The 17584-nt window shown below is 43.3% G+C and overlaps 2 protein-coding genes across 2 annotated transcripts in view; one reads left to right on the forward strand and one right to left on the reverse strand.

The window, feature by feature from the left end:
- Nucleotides 1-378: 378 nt before the first annotated feature.
- PDHA1 (pyruvate dehydrogenase E1 subunit alpha 1) lies at nucleotides 379-17313 on the forward strand. Its single transcript, XM_045472970.1, has 11 exons — nucleotides 379-560; nucleotides 5691-5750; nucleotides 6306-6479; nucleotides 7434-7560; nucleotides 8199-8290; nucleotides 9683-9775; nucleotides 10579-10734; nucleotides 11143-11214; nucleotides 13299-13366; nucleotides 14830-14938; nucleotides 15278-17313. Exons 1-11 carry the CDS (start codon nucleotides 504-506, stop codon nucleotides 15440-15442), a joined length of 1173 nt encoding a protein of 390 aa, XP_045328926.1. The 5' UTR covers nucleotides 379-503; the 3' UTR covers nucleotides 15443-17313.
- MAP3K15 (mitogen-activated protein kinase kinase kinase 15) overlaps nucleotides 15859-17584 on the reverse strand; it is a 124313-nt gene continuing 122587 nt past the window's right edge. The window contains exons 27-29 of the mRNA XM_045472971.1: nucleotides 17122-17231; nucleotides 16955-17031; nucleotides 15859-16451 (exon numbers count right to left, since the gene is read on the reverse strand). Coding sequence (XP_045328927.1) covers nucleotides 16352-16451; nucleotides 16955-17031; nucleotides 17122-17231 — 287 coding nt within the window. The 3' untranslated portion in view covers nucleotides 15859-16351. The remainder of the gene's footprint in view (nucleotides 16452-16954; nucleotides 17032-17121; nucleotides 17232-17584) is intronic.

Raw genomic sequence — 17584 nt, forward strand, 5'->3', positions numbered from 1 at the left:
TCTTTTGGCTCCAACCGTGCCATTAATCTGAATCATCCCGTGTACTGACCGAAGGCTATAGAAGTGCAGCACCGGCAGGACTGGGCTCACTGTAGGTGACCTGCACGATTTCCAATCGTGCACGCCGAATCAGAGTTGCAAAATCCAAGGAAAAGGCCGTTTTCCCGCAGGGCCCCGGAAGCCGGGCGCCACTTTCCCAGGCAGGCGTCCTCAAGTTCCCGGATCCTCACCCGCCGGTGGCGCGGTGACGGGAGTTTCCCCAACCCCGCCCGCCCTGGCTCCCACACCCAATGAGCGGCCGCGGGCCTTTTTGGTGGGCGGGGCGCTCCTTAGGAGCCTTCCCGGTAGGCCTGCGGCCGGCGCGGCGCCTGACGTCTTTCCGTTCTGTCACGTAGCGGTCAGGGCGTGGCTTCCGCTCCGGGCGCCTGAAGGAGACTTGGAGGGTCCGGGGCCACGGCGCTTGAGTTGTTGGGAGTAGTCGTCGCCGCTTCTGCCGGCAACCCATGAGGAAAATGCTCGCAGCTGTCTCCCGCGTGTTGTCGGGCGTCGCCCAGAAGCCGGTGAGGCGGCGTGGGCGGTCCGGGGTAGGGCACCGGCGGGGCCGAGGCGGGGCCCGGGTCCAAGGCGGGCCGGACGCTGGAGAACGCGGGAGGACGGCCCGGGCCTCGGGGCGCGCGGTTTGGTGCCGCCTAGGGCGCTGCGGGGCGTCCGGGGAGCCGCGGGTCTTTTGTTTTTGCTTTCGCACCGTGCATTCCGCTCCGACTCCGGGACGAGGGGCTACTGGGCCCTTCGGCGGTTAATGGGGACGGGAGCTCTGCAAAGTCCGCGTGGAGGTCAGCCGCGGCTCCTTGCGCCTGCTAAAGCTGGTGTGCTCCAGAAATGCCCGTTCATTTACTGCAGACAGAAAAGGGGGCCTTGGGCTTCCTCGAGTCTCCGGTTGATCCTGCCCATTCATTTTAAATCTTCCTAATTTTATTCCTCTTGACTGAGAGGCCATATAGTACGTTAAGAGTGTGAAATCCGGAAACTGGTCGTGTTCAAACACCTGCCTCACCATTCACTAACCCTGTGACCTTGGGCAAGTTTTTTTAAACCTCTGGTACTCAGTTCCCCTATCTCTAAAGGGAAGATAATACGTACGAGTACTTACCCCATGAGGTTGTCGTGAGGCTTAAATGCGTGACACGTATGTAAACCTTTCCAAATAGTGCCTGGTACATAGTAGGTGCCATCTGTGTTCAATGTTATTTCAGTGCCCAGTGGGTATACATTTATGGAACACCTGCATTTAGCTTTGGAGGGTTAAGACCGGGTCATGCTCACCAGAAAGCACCCCCCCCCCCCGCTCCCCCCTGCAAACCTTTCCCTTAAACGTTGAGGTTTTATTTGGCAGACGCTTCAAAGGCAGTCAAGCAGAACCCAGAGGAAACCGCCCTCCCCCTTACGTACGCTTAGGGTAAAAGTAGCTAAAGAAAACAGCAGTGGTGATTGGAGGCTGCGGCTCCAGCTCTTAGATGTGCCTAAGACCTTGAACCATTTTGACCTCTTAGGTAGTGGAAGGTAGTGTTACTGGGTATAACTGTAGCCAAACTTGCCTTGCAATTCAGCTTCTAGTAACTCTCCCAGGACTTTGTGGCACTTCTGCTTAGTATGGGCAGATATCATCGAAAGGTAGGAAGTATATAGCCTTCTGGGAATCCCATTGACTGAAATGACTACAAAACACAATTTGGTTAATCAGTTATTAGCATGTAATTGTAACCAGATCTACCTGAAGGATAAGCACATTTAAGTGTTATTTCTGTATATCACATGATACGACCAACACTTACTGAGCTCTTAACAAGTGCCAGGCACTAGGCTATTTAATCTCCACAACTGCAGTTTTAAGTTGAATGTAAGTAATAGAAACGTATTTTCAACATTATATAAAGGTCTTAGTTCGGTATTGTGTTACATTTAAAGGGTTGCATTAGAAAAGAAAAACTTTGATAGAATTGGTGATATTCTACAGAAAGAGGAAAATTGGTATGTGAGTTTTCAAATTACTGTCACCTGTGTTTCTCTGTGAATACAGAGAAGTCATTTAATATCAGACTCTCTCTCATTCACTCAACTGTCCAAAATACTCCTGGTTGTGTTTTGCAGTCTTCCGGCAAGTCGTTGGCCTGAAATGCAAATTGCACTTCATCTCAATAAAACTTTGGCCTCCTCAAAAATCAAATAGAAATGAATTTTGGGTTACAGTGATTTGTTAACTGGATAAAACCAGAGCGGAATATAACTTCATTTAGTCACAGATTTTTATTGAGAGAAAAGATTATTACAGCAGAAATAGATTCTTGAGGATGAAAGACAGTGAAAGAGTTAATGCTCCTTACTTTGAACCCCCCCTCTTTTTGGCTATTTTGCATGTTTCTCCTGATGCCTGTATATGTGGCATTAATTATACTAAGGCACAGAAAAATATTTTGAAGAATTGTGTATTCAGCGTGGATTATGTGTGTCTGTGGGCTGAAACCCTGTTTAATAGCTCCTCCCTGCGACAGAGCGAATCAGGTAATTAGTGTTTCCATAAACTGTAATAATTGATGAGATGTCCCCAAAGTGGTCAGTGTACTTTAAGGTCTTGGGTCTAGTGTGCTTATTTATCAGGTTTCAGTTGTGTTAATACAGGTTGCTTAGAGTGTTCAAAGTGTTTTAGAATCATCATAGATGTATACGTTCTTCTTTGAACCTATACTTCTTAACACTGAAAAGATCATTGTTAGATGAACTGGACAAGTTTCTCATTGCACAGTTTGCCACACATTCCCAGTGATTCTGGGTTTGACACTTTGATTTCCAACAGTGTCGTTAAAATGAAGCATATCTGATGTTACTCCCATCAAGACAGAAACAACCTGTTTCCAAGCATAGGTGATACAAACAAGTGTAAGGAATTTGTCCTTTAACAAACTCATTGTGTGAAGTAGATGTAGTATTAATATCTTAAAGAATTAATCTTGTAGAATTAATATCTTAAATGTTGCTGTAATTTATTACAGTGTTCACTTCTCAGGGGTTACTGGGGCCGGCCTAGGTGGAAGCCTTAGGATGTTGTTCCACTCTTCTCTCTCGGCTTGCCACCTTTCAACCAACCCACAAAACCTTTAGAAATTGGATGCTAGCACCTTCTACAAAATGAGAGTCTCTAAAATGAAAGCAGAGAGCCCAGGGTAACCTAAGTTACTTAAGTACCTGTGATTTCATCTTTGAATGAGGTTGAGTGTCTTCAGTTATTTCACAGATTAAATTGCATTTAAAATTTTTATTCTTTGTCTTACTGTTTGTATTTCCAATATGATCCCTTATTTTGTGAGAATTTCACTACCAGTAATCTTTTGGCTTTTTAGGTAATAGGTAAGATTTTTAATTCACACTTGTAGAATCTGAAATTTTTGAACCATTTTCCCCTTTCACTTGAATGGTTCCCATGTATTTAAGAACTTCAGAGTTTTTATTTTTAATGTGAATGGGTTTGTCCATGGTCTCTCATAGAGGAATCCCGTTTAACAGAGAAGCTTTTTATGGCTCTCCAGAGAAAATGAAAGGTAATTTTTTCAGCAATCTCAACAGTTACAAATTATTATATACTCAGACTTCTGATAGGACTTTCAGCTTCTTTAACTTCAGCTTCTTCAACTCAGCTCCTTTTACCCATTATATGAGTGATTCCTCTAATTTTTGAGATTCATAATAATGAAACGATGAGAAAAGATATGAGTAGCTTTCTGGCAGTCATAATCTTTGGCCTTTCCTTCCTGCTCTTTATTATATAGAATTTTCTGTCATTCTTGGTTTCAACTTTAAGATGGAGAAAGAAAAATTTACCTCTTCACCGGTATGGTTGGTTACTGGCTGGTTTGGTCTCTAGTTTTATTTACTTTTATTAGTTAAGTTTTTATTTGAATTCCAGCTAACATACAGTTAACATACAAACATCAGGAAGGGAAAACTGTTGCAGAGAACAGTAATACTAGTTTCAGGTGTACAATAAAGTATTTCCACAAGGTCTCTAGTTTTATATATTTTTAAAAATACTTATTTATTTTGAGAGAAGGAGCATGCACATGTGCACGTGCAAGTGGAGGAGGGATAGAGAGAGAAACCCCAAGCAAGCACTGTGCTGTCAAGCACAGAGCCCGACGTGGGGCTCAAACTCCTGAACTGAACCGTGGGTTCAGGGTTGAAATCAAGAGTTGGATGCTTAACCTACTGAGTTACCCAGCTGCCCCAAGGTCTCTAGTTTTAAATATTTCTGAAGACTACAGTTTCTGTAGCTGTATCTGGAAATTTATTTTGCACTACAAGAAATATTTCTGGCCCCACAACAGTATTTGTGAACCGGCAAAAATAATAGGTCCGTTTCATGATTGCCAGAAATTAGTTTGTCATCTCACCCCTCTTAGCTTCTGTCCAAATTCCTCAATTTTCTTCACGTATTCTAGGTATACTAATGGACTCTCTCTACCTGTAACTGAAGCATTTATTTCTAGTGTTGAGGCATTTTTCCTACAGCAGTGTCATTGTTTTGTTGGCTTTATCAGATAAGGGTATATTGATAGGTGAAAAGATAAGTAAATAATAGATTTTTGTATACTTGGAGGTGCATTTAGCAGGTCAGTCTCTACCCTTCTCAACAAGATCAAGTCCAGTGCTAGAAGCTGGATGGTAAGGTGACACACTGTAGGAACACATCACAGGTACTTTCTGTGGGATGTCAAGAATGTGCTTGAAGTCTCCATGAAGAGAAGTCATGTAACTTTACATATCAGCGTGTGAAAACGTGGCAGAATGTGGCTAACCTATAATAATAATAGTAATTGGTTAAATGCTTGTGGTCCAGTCTGGACCTTGGTCATCACTTAGCAGTATTTTTGCTGTGAGCAGGTATGTTCAGTCAAAAGTGAAAAGGAAACATTTCCCCCATCTTTTTACCACCCAAGCAGTGACAGCCACCCATAACATCAAGAAGGGAACATTGTTGTAGAGAACATCTCTCCCTTCTGAGGCTTCAGGAAGAGCCTACTGAAGACCTAAACTGTTCAGATTATAAAATGTCTGTCAAGTCCATTGTTTTTAAGTCAGGGAGTGCTAAGTATCTTTTCTTTTGTCTTGTACGTGTCTCACAAACATATCTATCTCATAGTTTGAATAGTTTGAAATATTTTTTTTTTATGGAACCATTTCATAGAATGGTGGTTTGCCTGAAGTAGGAATGGAATCACAGTTTTATTTGAAGAAGAATTCTGAAAGTAAAGCTTTAGCTTGTTCAGTGTATAACTATAAACAAAGCCCAGAGATTGTCTAGTCTTTTCTGTTGGCCAGTAACTTCATTATATTTTCAATGTAATTTTTTTGGAAACAAAATGGCTAAGTGGATGGGTTTGACTTTTTTTCCTCCTTTCTGTTTCTGCTGTTTGCCTTCAGGAAGGGTGTATAATCATGTTTCATTGGCCAAAGCATGGAATCATTTTGAAGACAAGATCCCAACACAGTGAAGAGAAAGGAAGATAAACCCATGAATGTGTTGGGGCTTATGAAAATTCCAGGACTGCATCCTGATAATTGGTTAATAATAATAATGACTTTCAAAAATACCTAAAAATAAAAAGTACTGATATGTTTGTATATTTTGGTCTTTCAAGGCAAGCAGAGTGCTGGTGGCATCCCGTAATTTTGCAAATGATGCTACATTTGAAATTAAGGTAAGAGGTGTTTTGCTTTGTGTTAATGATATTTCCACAGGTATACTTCGTTACAGAGTTTTACCTTTGAAATCGAACATTTTGATATTCATGCTCTTTTACCATTTTCTTCCAAATGTTCTAGAGTCAGAGGTTCAGAGAAGTTTAGCAAAAGTTAGAATTCACTTTTCTTGCTCAGCAGCTTGCTGGTGTTTTGGGGAGGGGGAAGGGGGGAGACCTAAAAAAATTGAAGACTTAATCCAAAATTTAGAATGTTGTTTCAGTAAAATATTTCAATAGGAATAGAGTGCTTCTTTAAAAGTTTGTCTTTCAACCTGTAACTCCTTTGACTTCGAGGGGTTCTCAGTGAAAGTCGTCTTAGAAATATTTCTTTTCTACTCCATCCCATTGCACAGTGAGCTTTATGATTTAAGGAGTCAGAAGCAATATGTAGCATTTCCAATGTGCTCCTCTGCAGCTTTTTGAATTAAATACTGTTGCGATATTAGATCTTAGAATGGGTTGGCAGTGTTTATGTTGTAGTAACTGGAAGTTAACTGTCTGATTCCATTTCAGAAATGTGATCTTCACCGACTGGAAGAGGGCCCTCCTGTCACCACGGTACTCACCAGGGAGGATGGGCTCAAATACTATAGGATGATGCAGACTGTTCGCCGAATGGAATTAAAGGCAGATCAGCTGTATAAACAGAAAATTATTCGTGGTTTTTGTCACTTGTGTGATGGTCAGGTAAGTGGTGGTTTTGTAATAAAACCATGTTAGATTTAGGAATTTAAGTATGGTTGTTTTGTGGTTTTTTAATTAGAGAGCATGGGGTAGGGGCAGAGAGAGAGAGAATCCCAAGCAGACTCCACATTCAGCACAGAGCCCATTGCTGGGCTCGGTCCCATGACCCTGGGATCAAGACTTGAGCCTAAATCAAGAGACGCTCAACCAACTGAGCCACCCAGGTGCCTCAGTATGGTTTGTATTTACTGGTTTTTACCTTGCCTTTTGCATCAGAAGGACTCGAGACTGGCTTGTCAGAGTAAAAATGAGAATGCCAAGACCTGCTATGAAGCTTACACTGGAGAATTTTTTCACATGCCCCTGTGCCTTACATGGCACTGTGATCACCTGTACTGGATATACTTTTTGGGGGAAGGGTTTTCATTTTGATTTTGTCTTGTGGATTTAGGCCAAGGGTTACAAATTCAAATGCCTGTGGGGACTAGCTAGGTGCAATAAAGGAGTGAAGAAGGCCAGCTGTACAAAACTAGAGAACGGTGACTAGGACTGGTAGTGACCTTGAGCAGGCAGCCCCCCTGCCCACCAGGGGCGTCATAACTTGGTTCTAGCCGGTTGATGCCATGTGGACATATGAGATTAGTGCTTCCTGTTGTTTGTTTCTTCTAGAGAAGACAGAAGTCTGGATTTTCACATGAAATTCCCCCAATATTAATGTTGATGTCTAACTCGGGATTTTTTCCATATCACTGTATGGGCTTGAAACTGTACATCTGTGGATTGCTGGTTTGCAGCTTCTGGCTTGTGCTTTACCCTCTACTCTGTGATGAAAAATAGAGCTCTTTTTGTGGTTATTAAAGAGTTCCGCTAGGCCAAATGTTTCCTAATATTCTAGGGATTCTTTTATCTAGAAATGTGAATTGTATTGACTCATTGCTGCTGCTTCTTTTAATGCAGGAAGCTTGTTGTGTGGGCCTGGAGGCCGGCATAAATCCCACAGACCATCTTATCACAGCCTATCGGGCTCATGGCTTCACCTTTACTCGTGGACTTTCTGTCCGAGAAATTCTTGCAGAGCTTACAGGTTTGCTGTTGATTTTCAAAAAAGAAAAATTACTGAAATAACTTTGCAGATCTCTCATATTAAGATGCTATTACAACTTAATATTAAAACCTTTTTGAGTTAAAAAAAAAAAAGAAAGCCTCTCCTTTTGGTGCTCTGGTACCTCTCTTGTGCTTTTGAGTAAACTGACCGTTTTTGAGGTCATCTGGTCCTTCAGGTAGAAGTTTAAAAATGTTAGCTCCGTAAAATCAGAATACTGTTGATCACTCAAGCATGCCAGTAGAAATCTAGCAGTCATAGAAAGTAAATGGGGTAGGAGCATTTCATTGTATGCAATTTAAATTCTAGGAATCTTTTTCATGTCCCCTTTGACTTTTGAACTGTTCATTGTACCAGTGTAGGGGAAATCAGAAGATGTTTATAACTGGAAAAAAAGTCCAGGGTATCATGCTAACGTCTAAAGGATAAAGGTCAAGGACATGAGACTGGATTGGTGTTCATGAAAGGATGTGGTGGAACATGTATTTGCATAGAGGGATGGGTGCTTATACAGTTGAATTAGCCTGTGAGTCCCCGTGGTTGACCCTCTCAGTAAATACTTGGCGTGCGATTTTCTTTTGTATATTTGGTTTTTGATGTGTATATGCTGCCATTTCTAGGACGAAGAGGAGGTTGCGCTAAAGGGAAAGGCGGATCGATGCATATGTATGCCAAAAACTTCTACGGGGGCAACGGCATCGTCGGAGCTCAGGTGACCCGAGATGAGGATGAGGATTGCATGCTTGCCTTGATTTTGGCCTTAGACCATGTCTTAAAGATCTTCACACCCCAGAGAATGTTCCTCTTGAAGTATTTTAGGACTGTGGGGGCTTGGTGTACTTTTTTTTTTAATTTTTATGTTTTTAGGTTATATTTTATATTTGAGAGAGAGAGACAGAGAGAGACAGACAGAGACACAGAATCTGAAGGCGGCTCCAGGCTCTGAGCTGTCAGCACAGAGTCTCAAACCCATGAGCAGTGAGTTCATGACCTGAGCCGAAGTCGGATGCCTAACCGACTGAGCTACCCAGGCGCCCCAGGGAGCCTGGTGTTCTTTAAAAGACCTGTTGCTTCATAGCCTACCATTTGATCAGTTAATAAACAGGTTTGGACAGTGATTTAAAATTCTTCCTTTTAGGTATTTGTCAGGTTTTATAAGGAAGCAAGAGTCTGTAGTAACAGCTGTACGTTCACCTTTTCCATTTAAGTACATTGATTGCTTTGTCACATCCACTTTGCCCTACCTCTCCCTGCTGTAGACTGCTGATGCTAGTGTCTGACAAGGAAAGGCAGGTGATCAGGATCTTAGGGGCCTAGTTAGAAATAAATCCAGCTTTCTTGCTTATGTAGTCCTCTTCGTTCTCATCAGTTAGCGAATAGTGAAGAAGTAACAGTGTAAAAATGTAACTAGATTGTTTGGTTTGTTTTCTAATGAAATTCTATTATATGTTAAAAAAAATTAGGTTTCATGTTTTGGCTCTTTAGTAGTGGAATCTTTGCAGAAATGTTGTTTCATGGTTAAGAGAGAATTAGAATTATTCATGCTGTTTTACCAGTTTGTAATTATGGGGGTGGAGTAGTTAGAGATAGCAGTGGAAGAGGGAGTTTGCAGTGACACTGTAATTTTTATCTTAAATTCTGGCCAGGAGTTAAAATGCGGAGCATTAATTTCCCTCCTCATGGAGGGAAGTTGGCTAACATACAGTCTATACAGTGTCCTCTTGGTTTTGGGGGTAGATTCCCTTGATTCATTGCTTATATACAACACCCAGTGCTCATCCCAACCAGTGCCCTCTTCAATGCCCATCACCCATTTTCCCCCACCCCCCCCCCCATCAATCTTATGGTTTGCCTCCCTCCCTTTCTGTTTGTAACTATTTTTTCCCCCTTCCCCTCCCCCATGGTCTTCTGTTAAGTTTCTCAAGTTCCACATATGAGTGAAAACATATGGTATCTGTTTTTCTCTGACTTACTTAGCGTAATACCCTCTAGTTCCATCCACGTTGCTGCAAATGGCAGGATTTCCTTCTTTCTCATTGCCAAGTAGTATTCCGTTGTATATATAAACCTCAGTGGTTCTTTTCTTGGTTGTCCTTAATATTAGGTGCCCCTGGGAGCAGGGATTGCTCTGGCCTGTAAGTATAACGGAAAGGATGAGGTCTGTTTGACTTTATATGGCGATGGTGCTGCTAACCAAGTGAGTATATGCCTCTTAAGTTTTTAATAACCATTGCAGTTTTATTCCTAAAGCGTTGAACGTTCATAGTTCATTTATAGAGAGAGAATATATTGCTTATTAGTTGAAGTAGCCATTCGTGGAAAGCTAAAACTTGGTTTTATGGCCAGATTAAAGGTTTACTTCATGGCCTGTTCACCAAGCGCTTTGTACGGGCACACCCGTGAGGGAACTCTCCTTTGCCTCTACCTCAGTGCTTCACAAACACTCGGCGGCTGAAAGACCTTTTCACATTTTACCCCGTTGCAAACCAATTCTTCAATCAGTACCGTAACGTACAGACTCATTCTCTTGGATGCCCTGGCATCGTCAGACTCCTCTCACGGTCTGTGAGCCGCGACTCTTTCTGTACTTCTGTCATGGCCCGAGTCATCACCAGCCCGTGCACGATCCCCTGAGGCACTGCTCTGGATGCTGATTCTCAAGCACTGGTTCACTCTGGTTATCCATCGGGTCTCCTAGCATTTACAATAAAGCATAAAACCAGGTAGCCACAGAGCCGGTGTGTTTCGTACTACTGCCTTGACCCCACTTAACAAGTGGTGGTATTTGGTTTGTGCCTTCCTTGGGTTGCAAAAAGAGATGTTTGCTGCTGCTTGTCCCTAACACACACTCGTTGGTTTCAAAAGCTGGTTTGTGGAAGGTGAGGCATTTCGTGTTTTGTGAAAACTTCCTGTGTCAGAGGGCAGCTGCGGGGGACGATGAAGAAGTCTAGAGAAAAATGGCAAAATGAAACCATTTGAACTTCTTCTACATACTTCCAGGGTCAGATATTCGAAGCTTACAATATGGCAGCTTTGTGGAAATTGCCATGTATTTTCATCTGTGAAAATAACCGCTATGGAATGGGAACATCTGTTGAGAGAGCAGCGGCCAGCACGGATTACTACAAGAGAGGTGACTTCATTCCTGGGCTGAGGGTAAGGACATCTGGTGTGAAGCCAGGGCTACCCCCTTGATGCCTCTATGCGTGACCTTGACAATCTCACACACGTTGAAGAGTTCTCGGTTTTTAGTGCACAAATAGGTCCTGTAAAAATAAAATGGTTTTAGGGGCGCCTGGGTGGCGCAGTCGGTTAAGCGTCCGACTTCAGCCAGGTCACGATCTCGCGGTCCGTGAGTTCGAGCCCCGCGTCAGGCTCATTGGCTGATGGCTCAGAGCCTGGAGCCTGTTTCCGATTCTGTGTCTCCCTCTCTCTCTGCCCCTCCCCCATTCATGCTCTGTCTCTCTCTGTCCCAAAAATAAATAAACATTGAAAAAAAATTAAAAAAAAAAAAAAATGGTTTTAGGTTGATTTATGTTCTGCCCCTTTCCTGTGTATCAACAGGTAGATGGAATGGATATCCTGTGTGTCCGGGAGGCGACGAGGTTTGCAGCCGCCTACTGTAGATCTGGAAAGGTAAGGCTTTCTCTTAGGCCTGTGGGCTAGAGATTTCTATTGATGTTTGTCTTAAAGTTAAAAGAATGCGTCCCGTGTGTCTATCGTAGCTCTTCAGGGGTAGCCGGTAATTGAGGTTACGTATAAAGTAGAAGCAGAGTCAAGTGAATCGGGGCCCTTTGTAACTAGTGTGGTCTTGGTAGCTCACCTTTTGGGAAACGAAAGATCCCACGTTGCCTCCATTCAGGGCAAATCTTTTGAGTGCTTCCTCAGCATTTTGCCTTGTGGTTTGCCTCCAACCTCTACCCACCCACCCCCTCCATAAGCCCCTCGAATGAATGCTGGAGACCCTCACAATGCTCAGCACAGAACTTTGCTTGGATAACAGGTGTTCAGTGTAAGCTTGTCTTCTCTAAGTTAAATATTATGGTTCAAGTGTGTAATCCTAGTCTTCCTGTTCCAGTTCAGAATCTCGACCTTTCAGGGAGAGCAGTAGAGGAAGAGGGCAACAGTGAGGTTGGCGAAGGTGCCATCAGAGCTGGTGGAAAGAACGATGTTCTCCCTAAGTTGGTGTTGCACAGCCCAGAAAGCATGTCCTTAGGGTTGACCTTTCAGTGACCTCCCCTGTGTGGTAAGATTCGGACAGCAGTGATGCTAGTGGGGCAGGGGGTGGAGCAGAGGGGGAAATGTAGAGTATGACTGAGGTGGCAGTGAGCTCAGCGGTCTGTGTTCAGACTCCCAAGACTAGAAGAGGTCCCGGCTTGGGAGATGGGTATCATTCCCCTCTTCCCCAGTTCCTGAAAGAATATGTGGGATACAAACATGTGTAGAAACATTATCACCGGTTTGTGGTATGTGTTGACTTTCCCAGCCTGATCTTGGAACTAGAGGAATCTAGAAACCCCCTTAGCCCAACCCACTGCGCTTCTCAGTAGCTCCTGGATGACACAGAACAGAAAGAATAGGTGACAGTTCCTGAGGAATTGACGTAGGTCGGGTGATGCAGTAAATACTTCTCATGTGTTCATCGGCACAACTCTTGAGTCCGGTCCCTCATCTGTGAGACCGGAACCTAAGGCGCAGAGCAGTCAAGGGTACATAGCTGCTGTACGCCACAGCCCAGATCGGACCCCAGGTACTTGAACTACCGCACCCAAACTGCCTGGGGATCCTAGATCCACCCTCTCCCCCTCAGTGTTCAACCTCGTCTTCTGGAAGGGGGCTGGCGTAGCAGGAGGAAGGTGTCCTAGGGGTGGTCAGGCTGGCCGGCAGAGTCGCAGGGTTAAACAGCAGATGTTGTCCATGACTGCCGTCTTTGTCACACACTCGCCAGATCCGTGTGCAGCAGGATTGGTCGCCAGCCCCCCTGAAACACTGCGTGAAATGGGGGGAGGAGATTCACCTACCCAGCCTAGCTTTAGTTCTTCTGCCTTCTGTACTTTCCAGCACATACAGGTTTGCTTTTAGTCTTATTCTGTGAGATCTTATGTTCGTGTTTTTCTCTAGCTTTCTAAAAGGATCCAAATGTTTGTAGATCACGTCCTCTGTGACTGAGGGGGAAAACTAGAGGAGATAAACTGACACCCTCCCCCTTGGTGTCATAACTGCTAATAGGTTTTTCTTCATTAAATCTCAGCTGTTTCATAGGATTATTATATATCAAAGACCATGCTAATAAAATGATTAAGATCAGTGGGCTCTATAACATGTTAAATGCCTTTTGGATTCCAGTAAGTTCCTGTTAAGAATGAGGAGGAGGGGCACCTGGGTGGCTCAGTCAGTTAAGCATCCGGCTTTGGCTCAGGTCATGGTCTCATGGTCATGGGTTTGAGTCCCGCATCGGGCTCTGCACTGACAGCTCAGAGCCTGCTTCACATTGTGTCTTTGCCGCTCCCCCGCTTGTGTTCCCTCTCTCAACAAACATTAAAAAAAAAAAAAAATGAGAAGGATGAAACGGAATACACAGGTATTAGAAATGAGAACAGCTACGTCAGGTAATAGGAATTCTTGACGACTCAGCCAATTTACAGATTGACGAGAAGATCTTTGATTCTGAAAGGATATGCTGTGCCCATCATCTCAATCTCTACTGGGTTCTGTTTTAGGGGCCCATATTGATGGAGCTACAGACTTACCGCTACCACGGACATAGCATGAGTGACCCTGGTGTCAGGTACGGTCATGGGAAATCTGAGTGTGGTGTCCCAAGTGGTTGGGCTTTGTGTGTGGCTACTCACATGAAAAAGCAAACATTTCTGCCTTTGCTTTGGAAGCCAGACAGCAGTGGGCTTCATGCGGTGAATTAGTTGACATCAAGTAAAGTAGTTATAGGAGTCTTTGCCTGGAAGCATTCTGAAAATGCCTATAATACACAGCATGCACTATGCTCTTGTTAGCAAGAGCAGCAATAAAAAAAATTGCAGAGGGGGACGCCGGGCTGGCTCAGTTGGTAGAGCATGCGACTTTGTGTCTCCATTGGGAGCTCGGGCCCCACTTTCGAGGTAGAGGTTACTTTAAAAAAAACTGCAGAGAGATCATTGCATAAAACAGGTCGACGGTATGGAGAGTTTATGTATTTAGGGGCATGTAGCTTTTGTAGGCACTACCCCCACGAAGACTCGGAATTTGAAAAGCTGGCTGGTGTGGAGTGAGGCCACCTGGCACGTGGGGTATTCAACATGTTGAAATCTACCAGTGAGAGGTAGGTTATGGTAGGAAGATAGTTTTACTTGTCGATTCAGTAATTCTGGCATGTAATGCTGCCATCCCAGCGTGTGACACAGTTAAAAGAAGTAGATTTAGAGTAAGCCCTGACAAGCCTTGGAGTAGATTGGAGTTCTAAGGGAAAACGTTATAAAGAGCAAGTGGGAAAAATGCCCTTGGTGTTTGCAAAAAACGGTAGAGCCCTTCCTTGTGGGGTTATATGTGACTTAGGACAAGGAAGTACAGTTGACCCTTGAACGATACAGGTTTGAACCGCATGGGTCCATTTCTTACAGAACGGTATTTTTTTCTCTGATTTTAACACTTTTTTCTAGTTTACATTAAGAACATAATACACATGTACAAAATGTGTTTTTTGGGGGAGTCAAAATTTGCAGATTTTCTACGGGGTGTATGGGGAGTTGGTGCTTCTGACCCCCACGTTGTTCAGGGGTCAGCTGTATCATAGAAGAGGGATCGGAAAACCTGCTGTCCGAGGGTTTGCTGGCCACGCTTCTCTGGGGTCTTCACGTTTGCTTCCTGCTTGGCATTCTGCCTCACAGTCTGTAGTTCTCACCACCCACATCAAATGTAGAAGCTCAGAAGGGTGGGACGGTGGGCACATAAAGGGGCTCTACCCTGTCCTTCCTACCCTTCATCTAGAGCCAAGAAGCAAGTAAAGGCTTGGCCCCTGTTGTCAGACCGCCCGAGAAGCCGGGGGAAGTGCCAGGGTAGAGTTTCCTGTCACAGACACTAAGCAGCTCTTACAGAATTGTTAGAGGTGGGGTTCTTGTATTTTGAAAGTAGAATTGCACCGTTCCCACAGTGACAGAGGTATTGCTGTGCTCCCTGTCGGAAACATACACCTGTATTTCACAGAACGGTCTTTGCTGTACCGGAAATGTTCTTACCTATTCGTCTGCCTCCCTGTAGTTACCGTACACGAGAGGAGATTCAGGAAGTAAGAAGTAAGAGTGACCCTATTATGCTTCTCAAGGATAGAATGGTGAACAGCAACCTGGCCAGTGTTGAAGAATTAAAGGTAGGCTCTCTGCTCTCCTTTCTGGGCAACGTGTTTTTCTGCACACAGAAAGCTGCCGCTCCTGGGGGAACTGCCTCCGTAAATGGGAAGGTTTCACAGCACATGAATCAGTCGTATTTGCAAAAGCTTTAACCCTCCCGGTAGCACCATTCTTTTTTCCCTAAAAATAGACTTTGGATGTTAAATTCATAAATGTTCCAAAATTTAAAAAAACAATCATCACTTTCAAAAATAGCAACTATTAGCACCTGTATACTAGCAACAGGTTCCAGGTAGAGCTAGTTGGTACCTAAGCTGCTGTGTGTTCAAAAACCTCCCGAACTATAATCTGATTTTTAGGAAATTGATGTTGAAGTGAGGAAAGAGATTGAGGATGCTGCCCAGTTTGCCACCGCTGATCCTGAACCGCCTTTGGAAGAACTAGGCTATCACATTTACAGCAGCGACCCACCTTTTGAAGTTCGGGGTGCAAATCAGTGGATCAAGTTTAAGTCCATCAGTTAAAGGGAAACTGCACATCACGGATGGTGATACTTTCAACTGTAAGGGACTCTGTGTTCTCCACTTTTAACATTAAGCAAGAAAAACCCATAAAAAGAAAGGATGTAGGCTAAGATAGTAATTGCATGTGTTTTGTATAGTGTTGCGTTGAAAGACGTCATTGCACACCTAAGTATTTAGTGTGAAAGTTACAAAGGGTATTTTAGACTTAAAATTATTTCCTTAAAATAGTTCTATTTCTTTTAATAATTGAGAAGTATTTGCTAAATCGTATGCATTAAGTGAAAAATGGCCATTTCTACCTGTCCAACTCTGCCATCAGTCGAGGGGAGTAGGATCATTCCCTGGACCCTTGTGGTGGCACGTGTCCATCACCAGTATGCGTGTGGAGGCTGAAGCCGATTCACACTGACCACTGCTCAATAAAACGCAATATTTATTATATCCAGGCAGGGTATAGAAGGACAATTCCATTTTTAAATAAGACCTCTTCATTTATATATTAAATACAAAACATAGTTTTCTATGTACATTCAGTATCAAACAGAAGGCATATTCTTAACATTTTAATCTTGTAAGTACCCCATGGTCTAGAACAGTGATGCCAGCCTGCTTTCCAGTAAGTGCTATAGGGTGTACGGAATTTTCATCCGTTTTTAAGAACGCCATACTATTCTGGGATGTCAAAATTAGGGTTCAGTCACTGTTCTCACAGTGCTAAGGTTCCGCTCACCTTTAAAACATGTTGATAAGTAACAACACGTTTAAAAAACCCATCCCGTTTCTGTAAGTCTTTAAAACTTCAAGGTCTTAAATAGTGGTGGTTTCCTTGTGTAAACTCGGTGAAATTCATGTCACGTTAACAGAAGTTTAAACAAAGATGACAGCTCTTGGCTCCCTCTATTCCCTGGCTTAGCCGACAGTTTCAGCCTCATGTTGGGAGGCCAGGGACCCCTGAGCCTTTCTTCTGTACTGGGAGACTGCTGTCCAGAGCCTGCAGAGGAGACCGCCACTAGGAAACAATCCAGAGTCTTTTTTAGAGTGGTAAGAAAAGAACTTCAAAACCCCACCAAATACCTGGGTAGCTCTTATGTCAAAAGCTATGTTAAGTAATTCTAGACTTGTCTAGATTTGCCAAAATGCAGTTCCTAACTTAAAGATACGTTCTCTTGTATTTGTGCCCAGTAGGAAGGGGACGTGACCTGCGAGGTATGTGCAGGAATGCCAGGTTGCTAGAGAATAAAAAGGGTTGGATGGCGCATGGATGGCAGAAGATGGGAGGGGGAGAGCTTTTGTGTTTCCCCTCCCTCTTTCTGACTCATACGCAGCCTGATCCTAGGAAACCTCCAGAGTTTGGGGGCTGAGATTGTGGCTTAGAAAACACACTACCCAGATAGGAAATTAATTTCAATGAAGGGGGAAAGTACCAGCCCTTTGTTTTCTACTGCTTTATTTAAAAGCATAAGCACAGGGAAAAAAAGTCATTTTCTGTTAGTGTTTTGAAGCCGTTCTTACCGTAGTCTAAGGTGTCTTAGATCTTCCTTAGTGATATCATTTAGAATATCAGAAAGTGTATAACCCTCTTCAACAATCTGAAACAGACATCAAATACATAAGAGCTAAGCTGCTATTATTATTTGTTATTATTACAGCATAGGAATGTTTTTTTGTTACAAATTTACCTTTTCTATTGTACTCGCATCTGCTCCTTTCCCTTGTAACCAGTCTACAAGCTCTTTATCCGTTTTCTGCCCATGAGACCCAGGTGGGGATGCTGGGTTCTCTGGAGTATCTGCAACGATGAGAGATTTGTTTTGTTGTATATTAATTCTGCAAAGATAAGTTGGATGAAATAAACTATTCCAGAACGTAAATGTGACTTGAAAGCAAATTAATTCATTAAACCTGTCTTAGCAGCTCTAGTCCACAGTGCACAACATCACACAGTTCTTGGCTTCACTTTCCAGAGATTAAAGGAACCACAGGTAAGGGTGATTTTCCTTCTTTGGAATTTGATATGCTATAGGTCTACCACTTTAAATGCTTATTCTAGTCTTTAAAATGCCTTTTGTAAGGAATCCCATCCTTATCTGCACTGGAAATCAAATGAGGAAACAATTCAGTATTGAGATTTTTGTACCAGAG

The sequence above is a fragment of the Leopardus geoffroyi genome, chromosome X (assembly GCF_018350155.1).
Source record: "Leopardus geoffroyi isolate Oge1 chromosome X, O.geoffroyi_Oge1_pat1.0, whole genome shotgun sequence".
In the NCBI taxonomy this organism is placed as follows: domain Eukaryota; kingdom Metazoa; phylum Chordata; class Mammalia; order Carnivora; family Felidae; genus Leopardus; species Leopardus geoffroyi.

Coding starts and splice junctions, on each gene's coding strand:
- PDHA1 (XM_045472970.1), top strand. CDS start 504: ATGAGGAAAATGCTCGCAGCTGTCTCCCGCGTGTTGTCGGGCGTCGCC. Junction 6,480..7,433: donor GTCACTTGTGTGATGGTCAG/GTAAGTGGTGGT, acceptor CTTTTAATGCAG/GAAGCTTGTTGTGTGGGCCT. Junction 14,939..15,277: donor CCAGTGTTGAAGAATTAAAG/GTAGGCTCTCTG, acceptor TCTGATTTTTAG/GAAATTGATGTTGAAGTGAG.